This window comes from Salvelinus sp. IW2-2015, linkage group LG35 (assembly GCF_002910315.2).
Source record: "Salvelinus sp. IW2-2015 linkage group LG35, ASM291031v2, whole genome shotgun sequence".
Taxonomy (NCBI): domain Eukaryota; kingdom Metazoa; phylum Chordata; class Actinopteri; order Salmoniformes; family Salmonidae; genus Salvelinus; species Salvelinus sp. IW2-2015.
In genome coordinates, this window is record NC_036874.1 from 10,459,304 (window position 1) to 10,478,272 (window position 18,969).

The 18,969-nt window shown below is 45.5% G+C and overlaps 1 protein-coding gene across 1 annotated transcript in view; it reads right to left on the reverse strand.

Annotated features, from left to right (window-relative positions):
- vwde (von Willebrand factor D and EGF domains) overlaps positions 1-18,969 on the reverse strand; it is a 44,462-nt gene that overhangs the window by 20,435 nt on the left and 5,058 nt on the right. Inside the window, exons 2-16 of the mRNA XM_070437285.1 lie at positions 17,702-17,892; positions 9,372-9,603; positions 8,851-8,916; positions 7,884-8,116; positions 7,365-7,454; positions 7,032-7,182; positions 6,593-6,810; positions 5,789-5,862; positions 5,371-5,644; positions 4,833-5,035; positions 3,606-4,474; positions 3,249-3,385; positions 2,951-3,115; positions 2,493-2,597; positions 1,405-1,519 (exon numbers count right to left, since the gene is read on the reverse strand). Coding sequence (XP_070293386.1) covers positions 1,405-1,519; positions 2,493-2,597; positions 2,951-3,115; positions 3,249-3,385; positions 3,606-4,474; positions 4,833-5,035; positions 5,371-5,644; positions 5,789-5,862; positions 6,593-6,810; positions 7,032-7,182; positions 7,365-7,454; positions 7,884-8,116; positions 8,851-8,916; positions 9,372-9,603; positions 17,702-17,892 — 3,123 coding nt within the window. The remainder of the gene's footprint in view (positions 1-1,404; positions 1,520-2,492; positions 2,598-2,950; positions 3,116-3,248; positions 3,386-3,605; positions 4,475-4,832; positions 5,036-5,370; positions 5,645-5,788; positions 5,863-6,592; positions 6,811-7,031; positions 7,183-7,364; positions 7,455-7,883; positions 8,117-8,850; positions 8,917-9,371; positions 9,604-17,701; positions 17,893-18,969) is intronic.

Below are 18,969 nucleotides of genomic sequence, written 5' to 3' on the forward strand. Positions count from 1 at the left end.
GTCATTCCGGGGGGACAGATGCAGGAGAAAGAGTTGGGTCCGTCTATACACTTGACCAGACGGCAGGGGTTGGGTTTACAGTCGTCTATGTCCTCCTCACACCTGTCCCCTGTGAAGCCAGCGGGACAGACACATAGGTACTCCCCGCTGCTAGAGGGGAGGTTGATGTTTGTAACACAGGAAGCTCCGTTCAGACAGTCACAGGGCCGCAGAGAGACCTGGACACACACACACACAAGGGGAAGTGTTAGTAGAGCTTAAGTTTAATTCACAAACAGTTTGAAATGAACATATAAGTATGAAGAATGATTGACAATCCGTGAGTGATTACTGCATTTTAGTTTTGAATGTCTTGCTAACAGACATACCAAAGCAACAGACGCAGAAAGACTACTACAGCGGCAGGCTGGACAATAAGGATTGCAAATCTAGAGCTCCCTCTCGCGTTAGACAGAAAAGCTGACAATCAAGAGAAATCTCTAAGAATCCCCATTCACAAAGAGTCAACAGAATCAGTCAAGGAATTTGCATCGAGAGTTTCTTATTTTTTGGAATATCCTTATTGAACAGTGTTCTCCTCTCGTTAAACCTACCTGTACAGATTCAAGCGTCTCAGCACTACAATCGTCTGTGATAGTGAACTGAAAGGTCTGCGTGGAGGAGGAGGCAGTAGTGTCAGTAGCCTTCCAGATGAGCAGGCCAGCGGGGGAGAGGGAGGAGTCACTGGGGCCTGACTCCAGAGTGAACAGCACCACAGAGCCTTCTGGATCCTGAGCCTGCAGCTGGTACACAAAGTTCTCCCCCTGGAATGTCTGCAGACGCCCCTGAGCTGACTGAAACACCGGTGGCTCATTCTCTTCCAGGAGCAGAATAGTCATATTTAGTAATAACGTTAATCATTTCATCATTAATGTCCATATCATTATCTGAGGTACAAAATATACAATTATTTTTCCTTTATTTCAACTTGTTTTATTTATATGTTTGTCTATCTTTGTAAAAATGCTCTGTTCCTAGTTTGAACCAGTTGTATTCATTTCTATTATCTACTCTGATTGATCTGGAGTGATTTGGCCTCATTTTGAATCAACACTCAAATCAAAACACAGCACAAAGAACACATTGAGCCAACCACAATTACAATACCCAGAGGCCTGAAGGTACTATAATGTCTCTGACCCCAATAACACCTTGTTCCCGATAGCACGACCAACCGCGAGCTGTAGACGTACTGTAGACCTATTGCAGAGACCATGCAGCCATGTGTGTGCTGTCGTCAGTAGTGGGTGGCAGAAAATACCTTTCAGTTTGCGTGGTATGAATTTGTATAGAGATGCTGTTGTATAATGTAAACAGCAGTTGTAGAGTAAAAGTACATTATAGGTAAGAGGGCATTGTACTTACTCTCAGCGATGGACCATGTGTATTTGGAGGAGTCTGGTCGGCATATCAGGCAAGGGCTGCTGGGATTGAGGTCTCCCTCTCCATAACACACACTGTCAATGTTGCATGTTTTCTCCTGGGGATTGATACACAGTAACAAAATTGGCATGTATCTGTCTGCCTTTTAGAAAAGATAAAAACATCTGTTCTTGCCATTGAAATAGGAACCAGGAACACTTTTCGGGCCAACAAGAGAACAAGGGCTGGCAATGTCTTACTGCATATACACACAAGTGAACCTTGACAATCACACTGTACATGTGGATTGGGCTAAAACACCTAATTGTTTCCTGTGTTAAGAGATGCCAGAGAGATAATCAATCAGAGCATTGGCCACTTTTCGTTTGGGTGATAAATGTTCTGTTTGAGTTCTTCAGAAGAAACTGTTTGGCACCCATAACTAGGAGGAGTGGTGCTCATATAGCACATGGGGATGTGTGAAACGTACTCGTCAGCATGAAACGTCTCCACTTGCGCCACATAGCTAGCTTTTTGTGTGGCGCAGACTGGTAAGACGCTTCGGGCTGAGGAGTACGTTTCACACATCCCCATGTGCTACACTCACAGTTAGTTTTAAGAGGGTCCGGGCCCATGTGCTGGTTTTTCCTGGTGGGAAAGGGGCCTGAAATTTGAGCTAGCTTGAACATCTGTTGAATGTCCCACAACATAATGTACAGTATCTGTTGAATGTTAGTGGCTGAAAAAGAACCCAAACTACAAAAAGCTGATTCATTTTATTTTATTTTTATTTTACCGTTATTTTACCAGGTAAGTTGACTGAGAACACGTTCTCATTTGCAGCAACGACCTGGGGAATAGTTACAGGGGAGAGGAGGGGGATGAATGAGCCAATTATAAACTGCATGCATCCTCAGGCTGAGAACATGTTCTCAATCAACTTGGAAAACACAAGGAACAAGGACATGAAAAAAGGGGGGGAAAGTTACCTTAGTTACAAGTATTGAATCATTTAAAGTCAGATTCGAATCATTAAACAACACATTCTGATCATGCTACCAGAAACGTTGATACAATTGATACAAACCCACCCTGGAGGTACAGAGAACGTCAGCATTGAGTGTGCAGATCTGACAGGCTCCATCGAACAGGGTCAGGATCTTGGCGTTGCTGTAGCCGTAGCCGTCGTTGGACACCTGCCAAGACAACATTAATGACTTATTATCAGTGACTACTGGTAATAAACATTTACAGAAGCTACTACAATAAGTACGGGTATCTTGTCCAGGTTGCACCATCTTGAAAACATCTGGTAGGTGTGCAAACAAACCATATTACAACACTAGGCCAGAACCTTGCCCTGCTGCAAACAGTACTATTGTTTAGGGCTCTCTTACCCAGCTGTATTTTATGGGGGATTTGCCCATTCACAAATGAGTCTGGACCCATTGGTGGGTTGGGACCTTTTGGGTAACAGCTTAAGACTGGATCCTGGTTAGAAACGGTATAAACATTACTGCGATGTGCTGCATAGTGTTGTTCCACTAACTTTGATCTGCKAGCGAGCGAGGGGTCTGTCGGTGGCCGTATCCAGGTCCAGGCCTGCAATGGCTTGTCTGTACTCCAGGGGGAGCTGACACTCCAGACCTGACACATCCAGGAAGGTAGCCAGGGTAAACTGAGGTTCGTCCAGGGTCCACTCACCATCCACAAACTGGACACACGCAGACAGAGACAGGTGGGGACACTTGGGTCAGAAGTACTGTGCTACAGAAATTAATATCACAAATATGGAGGTGTGTGTGTGTGTGTGTCAGTGTGTATGTGTGTGTGATGTAGTATGGTACCTTTTCCTTCAAAAATTCACACTTGAGTTCATAGGAGTCTTTGAAGCCTTGTCCAAAGACCTGTACAGTGGAGCAGTCACTCTGTCTGACATCACACAGTCCCTCGTTCTCCAGCTCTGTGATCTCTGGAGTCTGGTCTTCACCATCCCAAATGACACCAGAAACAGACAGAAATGAGAAGCAAAAAAAATGTTAGCAGGTTTAAAAAATATAATTTCACTAGGATTAGTAAATTACTGTGATATGTCTTTCATTTTGATGAACTAACTATGAGCTAAACCCTGGTCTAGTGTTGACTTACAATATGTATGATTGACTTAGATGTGTGTTATAGATCCAACCCTCCCCTCTTCTTACCAGAGATAACACTGCAGTCGTAGGAGCCGAACCCGGGGAAGCACACACACCCCCACTCGGAGCACTGCCCATTCCCATTGCATAGATTAGGACACTTGAGGAAGGACAGCATGTCCTGGTGCTCTACCTCTCTCCCCCTCTCCTCCACTAGCCTCCTCTCACACTCGTTCTCAAGCAGAGGCAGAGTGGCGCCCACCCAGGCCTGGTCGTCCTTTAGCTGGAGGTCGCTGACGCACATAGCCACCGCCTGGCTCACTATGGCCGGGCCTAAGAGCTGGCCGCAGCCCAGAGCCACGCTGGAGTTAGCCACGGCCTGCTGGCACTGAACCCTGGCCTGGAGCTGTGTCAGACCAGACAGGGTGGGCCAGGTGGGGGGAGGGGAGGACTCGGGCCGGGCCGTCAGCTCGTGGTCCTCTGGGAAGAAGTAGGTGAAGCCCTCCAGGTCGGACTGGCTCAGGCTCTGGTAGGGCGTGTCGGGGAGGAACTGGTAGGACTGGCGCCTTCCACGGCTCCTCTGGTTGTTGGCTCCATGGCTGGAGCCTGTTAGAGTAGAGCCTCTCTCTACAGGCTGGGCGGCGGTGTCCTCGGCCCGGCCATGCTCTTTGGAGTTTCCTGAGAGGTGGTCGTGGTGGCCTTTGAACAGCTCTACTGAGTTGATGTATTCGGCAGTGACATCCAGAGTGGGGATGATACTGTGGAGTCTCACGTTGACGTGGTGAGAACAGGAGGAGTCGGAGCCAGGGATTGGCTGAGACCTGGTTCGCGGGGACGTGGGGCGGGACTCCTCTTCACAGTTACAGTACCTGCGAGGGTTTGAGGTGCTCTGATAGGATGGAACGGTGTCAAACAAGCTGCCACCAGGAGGGAGTCTGCCAGAAGAGAAATACATCCTTATCAGTTAGGATCTCGACGGAAATACATTCAACAAATAATAACGTAACACAACCACAGCAGAAAGAGCTCATGTAAAATGTTCAAAATGATTAATATCCATCGTTTAAAAGAACAGTCTCAGGTCCAGACTTGGTTGTTGCACTTGGAATGGGACAAAAGCCTACTCCCGCTTTGCAGATCTAAAGAAACTGTATAGGCATAGGAATTACAATGAAAGCTGCAGTGCAATCACTGATAGGCTGGTTAGAACCATCACCACATATCTTCTTCAGATCTGCAAACTCCATAGCGTTAGGGGCTAGAGGTTGATTTGAGACTTGGCATCAGACTAACTTCCATTCAGAGATGAAGGCTGCTACGTCTTCGTTGTCCAGCACTGCGCCCCCTGCTGTGTGGAGGTCATTGTGGGTCTGTCCGTCATATGTCCCACACAGGCCCTGGGTTTGGCTCCAGTCGGAGCTGGGGGCCCTCAGGGTCAGACTCATGCCCCAGTCAGACACATCGGCACGCACAAACGCCCCAGACGAGAAGGTCATCTAGACAGAAAGGGGATTAGATCCTATTGTATTCTGTTGTATTTCATTTGATTTTGCTCTATTCCATTACAACTAAATGATTTTCTGCTTTCCAGTGCGTCGCTATATCATCACAGTCTGTGTCATATCATAATTAGCATAAACAATTGAATACCGACTTTGCACTGTAAGTTTACACTGCCTTTCTCAACACCCTATTGGCTAATGACTACTACTTGTAGGCGTGGGCTTCAACTCTGTGACCTTTTCTTTTTCCTGCCACCACCAACTCATCGGAAGACAACTTTAATTGAATTCAATTTTTAATGTTACACTTTATTTATTTATTCACTCACTGTGACTTTGCGTCCTTGGTAAGACTCAGTGATGCGGATGCCGCTCTTGCCCACGTCCCTGTTCTTCACCGACAGGTGCGGCCTGGTGTGCCCCAGCTCTCCGTTGCACATGTCGAAGGCTATGACGTCACTGCCGTCTCTCGCCACGAAGCCGCACATGCACGAGGCGCCGTGGACAACGCTCCCACACTCCCACTGGCGCACATGGACCTCGAATGGCTGCCGTGTGCTCTTGTACAACACAAACGTCCCGATCTGATAGTTGTCATACTGCCTGAAAGGAAATGCATGAAATGCATTACACTACAGTATCAGTTACGGTAATGTGTATTCTTGTGATTGTTATCATATTTGCAGGCTAACATTGCCTTGACTGCATCTATCATTTATGCTGACTATAAAGGAGTGACTGAAGTACCTGCCATCAAACGTGATGATGTGAGGATCAGTGAAAGAGTAGCAGTATGCAGAGGGAACATCTGTCACTGTGATCTGAAAACACAGAGAAAATATCACATATCAGATATTATTTATTTCATTTTCACATTCAGCTATCTAGATGAGAAAATAAAGTGTATACAGTGCAGGCTTATATGAGTGTGTTGGCAACTTACAGTTTGTGTATGGGCACTGTTGCAGTGAGCAAATGTACACTATACAGTGTATACAGCATCATCGTATATTGTGCATTGAGTGAGTTAAGTGTAACAACCTAGACTGGTCCCAGATCTGTTAACAACATAGGCTGGTGTCTCGCCTAATCCTGCTCCCTCCAGTGCTCGACTTTGTCAGTTTACTAACCTCCGGTCCTGGCTTCCTTATTACGCACACCTGTTCCCCATCAATACGCACACCTGGTCGTCATTCCCTCCTTGATTACTCCCTCTTTATTTAGCCCTCAGTTGTCTTCAGACACTAGGTGTTATTGTTTTCTCTAACGTTCAGTACGTGCCTCATGTTTGTTCATCTGTATCGGTTCTTTATTAAACTCACCATCTGCACCTGTTTCCTGACTCCCAGCATATACGTTACACCCAGATCTGTTAACAACCTAGACTGGTCCCAGATCTGTTTATGCTGTCTTGCAAAGTTTTATGGCAAACAGTGTGACAATGACCATAGGAGTTGGTAAGACAGCACAAACAGATCTGGGACCAGGCTAATGACAACCGTCACTCTCCTCCCAACCCATCACAAGGGTATTTTTTTCCAGTTCCAGTACCTGCACACTCTGTGGTGTGTAGCCGCTCCAGAGGAAGTTGGATGTGACGATGGGTTTGACAAAGATCTGTGTTGTCCTGTCCCCGTCCCTGAGGAAGTCTGTGACCGCGCTGAGGTGAACCAGGGCCTGGCTACACACCCCGTTACGACACCCCAGGCTCTGGGAGAGATCCACCCGGCACGACGACAACACCACGTCTGGACCCAGCAGATCGTCTCCTACGGAGGAATAGATAATTTAATGGTTGTTGTCATTGGCTTTGTTTTTGTCTATTTCGTAGGGATACCAACATGTCAATATGCGTTGTCACTGGAGAATTAAGACGCTATGGAAATCAAACGTATTGCCAAAATCAGTTATTAAGAATATTACATTTTGAAGAATAAAACTTTACTGTGGTGATACTGTGAGTATGCAGGATTACTTACGAAGCCTTTACCTTGATTGCTTGTACTCAGGTGTAAGGAGAGAGTACACTGCTCTTTGGTGGAGGAGGAGGCACTGTCAGGGCAGGGGACAGGGATGGTACTCTCCACAGTCAACTCATAGTCCTTCCCATCCTCAGACACAGTAGTCACCTCTGGTCTCAACTGCAGAGACAAATCACAAGAGAAATTCTGATTAACCAGTGACTATTTAAAACAAAAAGGAGACATACAAACCCAGACCCAGAGAGACAGACAGACAGACAGACAGGCATGCACGCACACACAACTTACACACACTCAAACACCAAATCCTTGAAATAGTGTTCTCTATCTCTTTGACTTACCCTGATCCCGGCGAAGAACTCTTCGCTCTCCGCTGGGGTTCCCTGGATATCCGGCGAGTCCAGAAAAAAACTGGAGCAACTGCAGTAAATCTGACAGAGAGGGAAGGACAGCCACAGCCGATCAAGAGGAAGAGAGAGGCTACAGTTCAGGATATAGAAAAGCCTTTATAGTTGAAGCCAGGTAATATACATGATACCACAGGAAAACAAAACAACATGTCTGACAAGAGTTTCATAAAAGGATGACACGACAATATACTGTATAACTTTGATGGTTTTCAACACGGTCAGCTCGATTGCTCTATATCCTCACTTGTAAAAGAAATTCACTTCAGTTTTGAGAGAGAGCTCGGAAGCTAGCATTATTTTGGGCGTTTGACTGTTTTACAAGCGAAGTAGAAGCTACCCGTAACCACAAGTCTCGGATCAAATGACACCACCCCCGATCTTAACCTTAACCATTAGAGAGAGGAAAAATATCTGACCCTGCGTCAGTGGTTAGGGGTAACTTCTACCCACCTTGTCCCCCAGTCGGAGGTTGATCCCGTCCAGCTCGATGAAGGCAACGGTTTGGACAGTAGTCTCTTGTTTCAGTTCTTCTTTGATGCCTTGGGGGGAGAGGCGAGACCAGGCAACCACATAGCCTAGGGAGCTGTTCACGCTATGGCCCTCGAAGCTGCACTTCAGGTAGACGATGCTCCCAGAGAGCTCTGCTACTATCACAGGTACTGCTGGAGAAGGAGGCTGTTTGGCTGGAAGGGATAACGGAGTCGTGTTCAGTAGGGTACACCGAAGCAAAATGTTTAGCAACATATTTTATTGGACAAAATTAGACAAAATGTCTTATTGGACAAAATGGGTAATTTCACACAGTTTTCTTCCTACTGAACATGTAACATGAACAAAGCAGGTAATAATGTATACAGTATTTGGGTGATATGAGATGATTGTGTTATAATAGAAGCTTGGCTGAATGTTTTTGTCCTGTGACCCATCAAGTAATCAAAATCTATATTTCAGGCAAAGATCCAGTCATCAGCTACTGCTTTCCGGTGGGTCCCAACATTTTGGTCTATTTCTGTAACTCTAATCAGGGAAAGGGGTCAACCATAACAAACCAAAAGAGTAGGTACCTAAATGGTAGGTACCTTCTCCTATTTATAGTATCCCTTCCAACTTGATAACGTCTCTTGTGTGAATAAAAGTTAATTAAACCATCCACCTATGTCCCCAGCCCCCCTCCTCCTTCGCACTAAAACCGGCAGGGGGATAATTCACGACCTCGCCGAGAGATGTCGTCATGGAGACGGGGCGAGGGAGGCAGGACACACATGCTTAGCTCATTAAGAGGACCTGTGAGGGGCCTGTTGCGCTGCATTCCACACCGCATGGCAATTCTGACGCGGATTGTTGTGGTGTCTGACTTTAACAAGGGCCTCCTATAGAGCCAGACAACACACAGTCAGGAGGCAGAGAGCTCACTCACCTTTACACGCTCCATCAACCTCCACCTCGTCAGGACCACACACCACCGCCGCAGAGTCTGACATCTCTACATGGTGAATGATAGCAGGACAATTAACAGACAATTAACAGTGGTGGTCTTAACAGTTAACACTACAGAGGTCTGAGTCACAAGCACATAAATAACAGTTTAATGAGTTACATGTGGTTAGTGCTAATTCTTTAGCGTTTTTACAGTTGTATCATGTCACCTTTACGCTATGAAAGTGATGCAGCACTACATCGTACTGTACTTCCGAGGTCAGCCCTAATCTTTTGAATGGGCTTGACGATTATATCATAAAATTAATGAAAACACGTTCATTTATACAATTATATTTGTGTTTGTGGATGAATTGCCTTTTATGACATTTTGGCGGTGAAGACCATTGCGCTACGTTTTTGCCCATTGAAGAAGAAAAAAACAATGCAGCCTCAATTTCATAGCATATGGAGCTCCTCATTGCCTCCACCTAAACAGACTATCGTAAACAGCTGCTGTACCCTGTGCGCAGTAGCCCATGCAACCCTGGGTGGGCTGGAGCAGGTAGACGTAGAAGTCTCCACAGTTGCGCACGGTGACAGGGATGCGGAACAGGCAGCAGTCCTTACTGCTGCTGAGGAAGAACTGCCAGGTGGCACAGGCCGTCAGATGCGTCACCTCCAGGGGCCGCGGAAGGCTCTCGCCCTCCCCCAGAGACAGCCAGACTGGGGCCTGGGTCCCACAGTGGTTCACCTGGTGGACACAGATAAAGACAATGGAGAACAGAATAAGACTACTTTAGCCTGGTTCCAGATCTGTTTGCGCTGTCTTGCAAACTTCTAGTCACTCAATGTGATAATAAGCAAGACAGCACAAATATGTCTGGGACCAGGCTAGTTTATACTGGGTGGTAATAATACAACCACATGGGTAATGATTGGTAGGGCGACACTTTGCAGGCAACAACTGCAATATGACACATGACAATGCCCTGGGAAGAAGAGGAAGCTGACACCTCTGATGGATCCTTCAGTCTGCAGCACAGCGGGCAGCCCAGGGAAAATGAGGAACATCTTTCTCTCTCTCTCTCTCTCTCTGTCTAACCATGTCTCTCTCTAACCCTGTCTCTCTCTCTTTCTAAACTTGTCTCTCTCTCTCTCTAACTCTGTCTCCCCGTCTCTCTCCTGTCTCCCCGTCTCTCTCCTGTCTCTCGTATGTCTCTCTTGTCTCTCTCCTGTGTCTCTAATATCTCTCTCCTGTCTCTCGCTCTCTTTGGTCCTGTGCTTAATGCTGATACCATCCCAGGGTCCTCGGAACAAAGAGCCTATGTTCACTTCAAAGGGCAAGACTAGCACTCATGTTACCATTGCAATGACTTGGCTACTCACTGAAAAGAACTCAAGTGCAAGAAGAGCTGCTTAAGAAAAAATGTACTAAAAAAACTATGGTAAATTGTTTTATAAAAAGTAACACAATAAAATCACAATAATGAGGCTATATACAGGGGGTACCAGTACCGAGTCAATGTGCAGGGATACAGGTTAGTTAAGGTAATTTGTACATGTAGGTAGAGTTATTAAAGTGACTAAGCATGAACAATAAACAATGAGTAGCAGCAGTGTAAAAACAAGGGGGTGCATTTGATTAATTGTTCAGCAGTCTTATGGATTGGGGGTAGAAGCTGTTAAGGAGCCTTTTGTACCTAGATTTGGCACTGTGGTACCGCTTGCCGTGCGATAGCAGAGAGAACAGTCTATGACTTGGGTGAATAGAGTCTTTGACAATTTTTGGCCCTTCCTCTGACACCCTGCCTAGTTTATAGGTCCTGGATAGCAGGAAGCTTGATCCCAGTGATGTACTGGACGGTACTTGCTACCCTCTGTAGCACCTTACTGTCGGATGCCGAGCAGTTGCCATACAAGGCGGTGATGCAACTGGTCAGGATGCTCTCGATGGTGCAGCTGTATAACTTTTTTAGGATCTGGGGACCCATGCCAAATCTTGTCGGTCTCCTGAGGGGGAAAAGTTGTTGTCATGCCCTCTTCATGACCTTCTTGGTGTGTTTGGACCATGATAGTTTGTTGGTGATGTGGACCTGCTCCACTACAGCCCCGTCGATGTGAATAGGGGCGTGTTCGGCCCTCCTTTTCCTGTAGTCCACGATCAGCTCCTTTGTCTTGCTCAAGGTTGTTGTCCTGGCACCACACTGCCAGACCTCTGACCTCCTCCCTATAGGCTGTCTCATCGTTGTCGGTGATCAGGCCTACCACTGTTGTGTTGTCAGCAAACTTAATGATGGTGTTGGAGTTATGCTTGGCCACGCAGTCGTGGGTGAACAGGGAGTACAGGAGGGAACTAAGCACGCACCCCTGAGGGGCCTCAGTGTTGAGGATCAGCGTGGCAGATGTGTTGTTGCCTACTGTTAGCACATAGGGTGGCCCGTCAGGAAGTCCAGGATCCAATTGCAGAAGGAGGTGTTTAGTCCCAGGGTCCTTAGCTTAGAGATGGGCATTGTGGGCACTATGGTGTTGAACGCTGAGCTGTAGTCAATGAACCGCATTCTCACATAGATGTTCCTTTTGTCCAGGTGGGAAAGGGCAGTGTAGAGTGCGATTAAGATTGCGTCATCTGTGGGTCTGTTGGACCCGTATGCGAATTGGAGTGGGTCTAGAATTTCCGGGATGATGCACTTCATGGCTACAGACATGAGAGCTACTGGGTGGTAGTCATTTAGGCAGGTTACCTTCACTTTCTTGGGCACAGGGATTATGTGGTCTGCTTGAAACATGTAGGTATTAAAGTCTTGGTCAGGGAGAGGTTGAAAATGTCAGTGAAGACACTTGCCAGTTGGTCCGCACATGCTCTGAGTACATGTCCTGGTAATCCGTCTGTCCCTGCAGTCTTGTGAATGTTGACCTGTTAAAAGGACTTGCTCACATCGGCTACGGAGAGCGTGATCACACAGTAGTCCGGAACAGCTGGTGCTCTCATGCATGCTTCAGTATATAATATATACGAAATGCTTCAGTCTGGTTTTAGACCCCATCATAGCACTGAGACTGCACTTGTGAAGGTGGTAAATGACCTTTTAATGGCGTCAGACCGAGGCTCTGCATCTGTCCTCGTGCTACTAGACCTTAGTGCTGCCTTTGATACCATCGATCACCACATTCTTTTGGAGAGATTGGAAACCCAAATTGTTCTACACGGACAAGTTCTGGCCTGGTTTAGATCTTATCTGTCGGAAAGATATCAGTTTGTCTCTGTGAATGGTTTGTCCTCTGGCAAATCAACTGTACATTTCGGTGTTCCTCAAGGTTCCGTTTTAGGACCACTATTGTTTTCACTATATATTTTACCTCTTGGGGATGTCATTTGAAAACATAATGTTAACTTTCACTGCTATGCAGATGACACACAGCTGTACATTTCAATGAAACATGGTGAAGCCCCAAATTGCCTCGCTAGAAGCCTGAAACGTTCTACTTTTAAACTCGGACAAAACAGAGATGCTTGTTCTAGGTCCCAAGAAACAAAGAGATCTTCTGTTAAATCTGACAATTAATCTTGATGGTTGTAAAGTCGTCTCAATAAAATGTGAAGGACCTCGGCGTTACTCTGGACCCTGATCTCTCTTTGACGAACATATCAAGACTGTTTCAAGGACAGCTTTTTTCCATCTACGTAACATTGCAAAAATCTGAAATTGTCTGTCCAAAAATGATTTTTATGGAATGGTCTGCCTACCCATGTGAGAGACGCAGACTCGGTCTCAACTTTTAAGTCTTTACTGAAGACTCATCTCTTCAGTGGGTCATATGATTGAGTGTAGTCTGGCCCAGGAGTGTGAAGGTGAACGGAAAGGCTCTGGAGCAACGAACCGCCCTTGCTGTCTCTGCCTGGCCGGTTCCCTCTCTCCACTGGGATTCTTGCCTCTAACCCTTTACAGGGGCTGAGTCACTGGCTTACTGGTGCTTTTCATGCCATCCTAGGAGGGGTGCGTCACTTGAGTGATCTTCCTGTCTGGGTTGGCGCCCCCCTTGGGTTGTGCCGTGGCGGAGATCTTTGTGGGCTATACTCGGCCTTGTCTCAGGATGGTAAGTTGGTGGTTGAAGATATCCCTCTAGTGGTGTGGGGGCTGTGCCTTGGCAAAGTGGGTGGGGTTATATCCTTCCTGTTTGGCCCTGTCCGGGGGTATCATCGGATGGGCCACAGTGTCTCCTGACCCTCCTGTCTCAGCCTCCAGTATTTATGCTGCATTAGTTTATGTGTCGGGGGGCTAGGGTCAGTTTGTTTATTCTGGAGTACTTGTCCTGTCTTATCCGGTGTCCTGTTAAGTATGCTCTCTCTAATTCTCTCTTTCTTTTCTCTCTCGGAGGACCTGTGCCCTAGGACCATGCCTCAGGACGACCTGACATGATGACTCCTTGCTGTCTCCAGTCCACCTGGCATTGCTGCTGCTTCAGTTTCAACTGTTCTGCCTGCAGCTATGGAACCCTGACCTGTTCACCGAACGTGCTACTGTCCCAGACCTGCTGTTTTCAACTCTCTAGAGACCGCAGGAGCGGTAGAGATACTCTTAATGATCGGCTATGAAAAGCCAACTGACATTTACTCCTGAGGTGCTGCACCCTCGACAACTACTGTGATTATAATTATTTGACATGCTGGTCATCTATGAACATTTGAACATCTTGGCCATGTTCTGTTATAATCTCCACCCGGCACAGCCAGAAGAGGACCGGCCACCCCTCATAGCCTGGTTCCTTTCTAGGTTTCTTCCTAGGTTTTGGCCTTTCTAGGGAGTTTTTCCTAGCCACCGTGCTTCTACACCTGCACTGCTTGCTGTTTGGGGTTTTAGGCTGGGTTTCTGTACAGCACTTTGAGATATCAGCTGATGTACGAAGGGCTACAGTGGGGAGAAACAGTATTTGATACACTGCGATTTTGCAGGTTTTCCTACTTACAAAGCATGTAGAGGTCTGTAATTTTTATCATAGGTACACTTCAACTGTGAGAGACGGAATCTAAAACAAAAATCAGAAATCACATTGTATGATTTTTAAATAATTAATTTGCATTTTATTGCATGACATAAGTATTTGATCACCTACAACAAGTAAGAATTCCGGCTTCACAGACCTGTTAGTTTTTCTTTAAGAAGCCCTCCTGTTCTCCACTCATTACCTGTATTAACTGCACCTGTTTGAACTCGTTACCTGTATAAAAGACACCTGTCCACACACAATCAAACAGATTCCAACCTCTCCACAATGGCCAAGACCAGAGAGCTGTGTAAGGACATCAGGGATAAAATTGTAGACCTGCAAAAGGCTGGGATGGGCTACAGGACAATAGGCAAGCAGCTTGGTGAGAAGGAAACAACTGTTGGCGCAATTATTAGAAAATGGAAGAAGTTCAAGATGAGGTCAATCACCCTCGTCTGGGGCTCCATGCAAGATTTCACCTCGTGGGGCATCAATGATCATGAGGAAGGTGAGGGATCAGCCCAGAACTACACGGCAGGACCTGGTCAATGACCTGAAGAGAGCTGGGACCACAGTCTCAAAGAAAACCATTAGTAACACACTACGCCGTCATGGATTAAAATCCTGCAGCGCACGCAAGGTCCCCTGCTTAAGCCAGTGCATGTCCAGGCTCGTCTGAAGTTTGCCAATGACCATCTGGATGATCCAGAGGAGGAATGGGAGAAGGTCATGTGGTCTGATGAGACAAAAATAGGCTTTTTGGTCTAACTCCACTCGCCGTGTTTGGAGGAAGAAGAAATATGAGTACAACCCAAGAACACCATCCCAACCGTGAAGCATGGAGGTGGAAACATCATTCTTTGGGGATGCTTTTCTGCAAAGGGGACAGGACGACTGCACCGTATTGAGGGAGGATGGATGGGGCCATGTATCGCGAGATCTTGGCCAAACAACCTCCTTCCCTCAGTAAGAGCATTGAAGATGGGTCGTGGCTGGGTCTTCCAGCATGACAACGACACGAAGCACACAGCCATGGCAACTAAGGAGTGGCTCCGTAAGAAGCATCTCAAGGTCCTGGAGTGGCCTAGCCAGTCTCCAGACCTGAACCCAATAGAAAATCTTTGGAGGGAGCTGAAAGTCCGTATTGCCCAGCGACAGCCCCGAAACCTGAAGGATCTGGAGAAGATCTGTAGGGAGGAGTGGGCCAAAATCCCTGCTGCAGTGTGTGCAACCCTAGTCAAGAACTACAGGAAACGTATGATCTCTGTAATTGCAAACAAAGGTTTCTGTACCAAATATTATTTTCTGCTTTTCTGATGTATCAAATACTTATGTCATGCAATAAAATGCAAATTAATTACTTAAAAATCATACAATGTGATTTTCTGGTTTTTTGTTTTAGATTCCGTCTCTCATAGTTGAAGTGTACCTATGATAATATTACAGACCTCTACATGCTTTGTAAGTAGGAAAACCTGCAAAATCGGCAGTGTATCAATACTTGTTCTCCCCACTGTATATAAATAAATTTGATTTGATTTCAGTGTTGCTTGCCTCAAAGCGAGCATAAAAGCATTTAGCTCGTCTGGTAGGCTCGCGTCACTGGGCAGGTCGCGGTTGGGTTTCCCTTTGTAGTCCATAATAGTTTGCAAGCCCTGCCACATCTGCCGAGCATCAGAGCCGGTGTAGTAGGATTCAATCTTAGTCCTGTATTGACGCGTTGCCTGTTTGATGGTTCGTCTAAGGGCATAGCGGGATTAGTGTCCCACTCCTTGAAAGCGGCAGCTTCGAGCCTTTAGCTCGGTGTGGATGTTGCCTGTAATCCATGGCTTCTGGTTGGGATATGTACAGTTGAAGTCGAAAGTTTACATACACCTTAGCCAAATAATAAATAATCCTAGTTAAATTCCCTGTCTTACGTCAGTTAGGATCACCAATTTATTTAAAGAATGTGAAATGTCAGAATAGTATAGAGAGAATTATTTATTTCATCTTTTATTTCTTTCATCACATTCCCAGTGGGTCAGAAGTTTACATACACTAAATTAGTATTTGGTAGCATTGCCTTTAAATTGTCAAATGTTTCGGGTAGCCTTCCACAATAAGTTGGGTGAATTTTGGCCCATTCCCAAACCGTAGTCTGGCTTTTTTATGGCGGTTTTGGAGCAGTGGCTTCTTCCTTGCTGAGCGGCCTTTCAGGTTATGTCGATATAGGACTCGTTTTACTGTGGATATAGATGCTTTGTACCTGTTGCCTCCAGCATCTTCACATGGTCCTTTGCTGTTGTTCTGGGATTGATTTTCACTTTTCGCACCAAAGTACGTTCGTCTCTAGGAGACGGAATGCATCTCCTTCCTGAGCAGTATGACAGTTGCGTGGTCCCATGATGTTTATACATGCATAGTATTATTTGTACAGATGAACGTGGTACCTTCAGGCATTTGGAAATTGCTCCCAAGGATGAACCAGACTTGTGGAGGTCTACAATCTTTCTTGGCTGATTTCTTTTGATTTTTCCATGACGTCAAGCAAAGAGGCACTGATATGTAAACTTCCGACTTCAAAAGTACAGTATGTACGGTCACTGTGGGGATGAAGTCGTCGATGCACTTATTGATGAAGCAGGTGACTGAGGTGGTATACTCCTCAATGCCATTGGATGAATCCCGTAACATATTCTAGTCTGTGCTAGCAAAACAGTCCTGTAGCGTAGCATCCGCGTCATCTGACCACTTTAGTTTTTACTTGTAAGCAGGAATCAGGAGATAGAATTATGGTCAGATTTGCCAAATGGAGGGCGAGGGAGAGCTTTGTATGCGTCTCTGTGTGTGGAGTAAAGGTGGTCTAGAGTTTTTTTCCCTCTGGATGCACATGTGACATGCTGGTAGAAATTAGGTTAAATGGATTTAAGTTTGCCTGCATTAAAGTCCCTGGCCACTAGGAGCGCCGCTTCTGGATGAATATTTTCTTGTTTGCTGATGGCCTTAGTGGTCTTAGTGCCAGCATTGGTTTGTGGTGGTAAATAGACGGCTACGAAAAATGTATATTATTCGTGTCGTCGTTTAACCACAACTAGGTGAAACATAAGATATTCCAGTATATTTTCCAGTGATTGCACGTTGGCCAATAGAACGGATGGTAGAGACGGGTTACCCACTCACCGACTAATTCTCTCAAGGCACCCCGATCTCCGCCCCCTGTATTTCCATCTTTTCTTCACGCGAATGATGGGATTTGGGCCTGGTCTCAGAGAAGCAGTATATCCTTCGCGTCGGACTCATTACATTAAAAAAATCTTCATCCAGTTCGAGGTGAGTAATCGCTGTTCTGATTTCCAGAAGCTCTTTTCAGTCATAAGAGACGGAATCAGCAATATTATGTATAAAATAAGTTACAAACAATGCAAAAAAATCACACAAAATAGCACAGTTGGTTAGGAGCCCGTAATACGACAGCCATTCACTCCGGCACCATTGTAAGATCTTATATCATGGGGACACTATTTTTCTATACTGTTCTGACTGAGGCATGGCATTTGCTATGAAAGACCACCTAAACCAGGGGTGTAAAATACATTTTTCTCTGGGGCCACATTTGGTCTTCAACGGAGGTCGGCACTGATATTTTAAAAATATTTTCTCGGCGTCAAAATAAAATAAAAATAGTCCTCTATCCATCGTTTTGGAAATTTTCAATGGTTCCTGACTGTCTAGCTTCCATTTCGGTGATTATTAGCGAGCTGGACACAGTCAAGAAACAATAGCGACACGTAGGGGGATGGGGTGAACTCCATACATTGTAACATGCTTTGAGACCTAGAGAGAAAAAGTACTATAAAATAAAATGTATCATCAGTATTTACCTCCACACATTGTGTGGGCATGCTGGCGGGCTTGTCAAAGATCTGGAACTGGTACCAGCCTGGTATGAGGGAATGGTCACAGATGAAGTCCTGGAGGGCTGACTGCTGCAGGCTGCGGGAGCTGAAACTGGTGCTGCGGTATGGGTTCTGGAGCAGAGAGTGACCCCCCGGAGCACATTCTGGGGGCAGCACTGAGGATAGACACAAGCAGCCAAACATGTAGCACAAACATGAGTCAATAAGGTGCTGCTGTGTTTTCACTCAAAGCACACGCACGCATATGCACACAATTTGATTTGAAGTTACCGATCCCAAGTTACCCCCCCAACACACACACAAAATCAACTGAGTTAGCAATGAAACACTGTCAATACTATGTTGCAACCATGTAATAACTAGGCCTAAACTGATAATAACAATTGTAAAATAGGAGTTATGGAATTATGAGACAAATTAATGTTGAAAATATGTTGATCTTGGTGATCTTGTTTGCATAAAAAAAAACATTTATTTGGAGAAATGAAACTCTTAACAAAACAACAATTTTCTTGAGTTGGAACGTCTAGGAGTTGTGACTAGAGGGAGTACAACTACGACTGGAAGTTACTTTTCGCAGCAGGTTAGGAGAGCATTTTAGCTAACCCTAAACTTTTTCTAACCTTAACCTAAGTCTCCTAACCTGCCACATTAATTATCCTAACCTGCTGCGTAAATTATCCTAACCTGCTACGAAAAAGTACCATCCGGTCGTAGCTGTACACCCTCTAGTCTGAACCAAGTAAAAAATGGTGACATCATAGAGAGACACTGACATTCTAGGTGCATCAATCAAACAACTACTTGACTAAACAACAAAGTACTTTCAAAAAATATTGTGTTAAAATAGTTAAAATAACTGTTTATAACTATGGAGGATCATAACCCTTTCCAGAGTAATGCCTGCACACCTGACTCAACACAAGGTAAGCATTTTATGTTCAATTACAATTCAAACCTCTCAAAAATGTCTGTTAGCTTTTCAGCTCTCTAACTATCTATGCGTTATGCTTTATTCTAAAGTTAGCATGAAATTATCATTTTGATTTACAGAAATTAACAAGGCAAAGGCATAATGACTTTACAAATGCATTTATTCATAACATACTGTACAAAATATTTGGTGAATCAAAAATGTATAATTTGGTTTCCTTTCAGGAAACGGTTTACTGGCAGGACAGATAACTCTGGTCATAGATCACAGCACAAACCCTCCGGTTGTAACAGCCCAT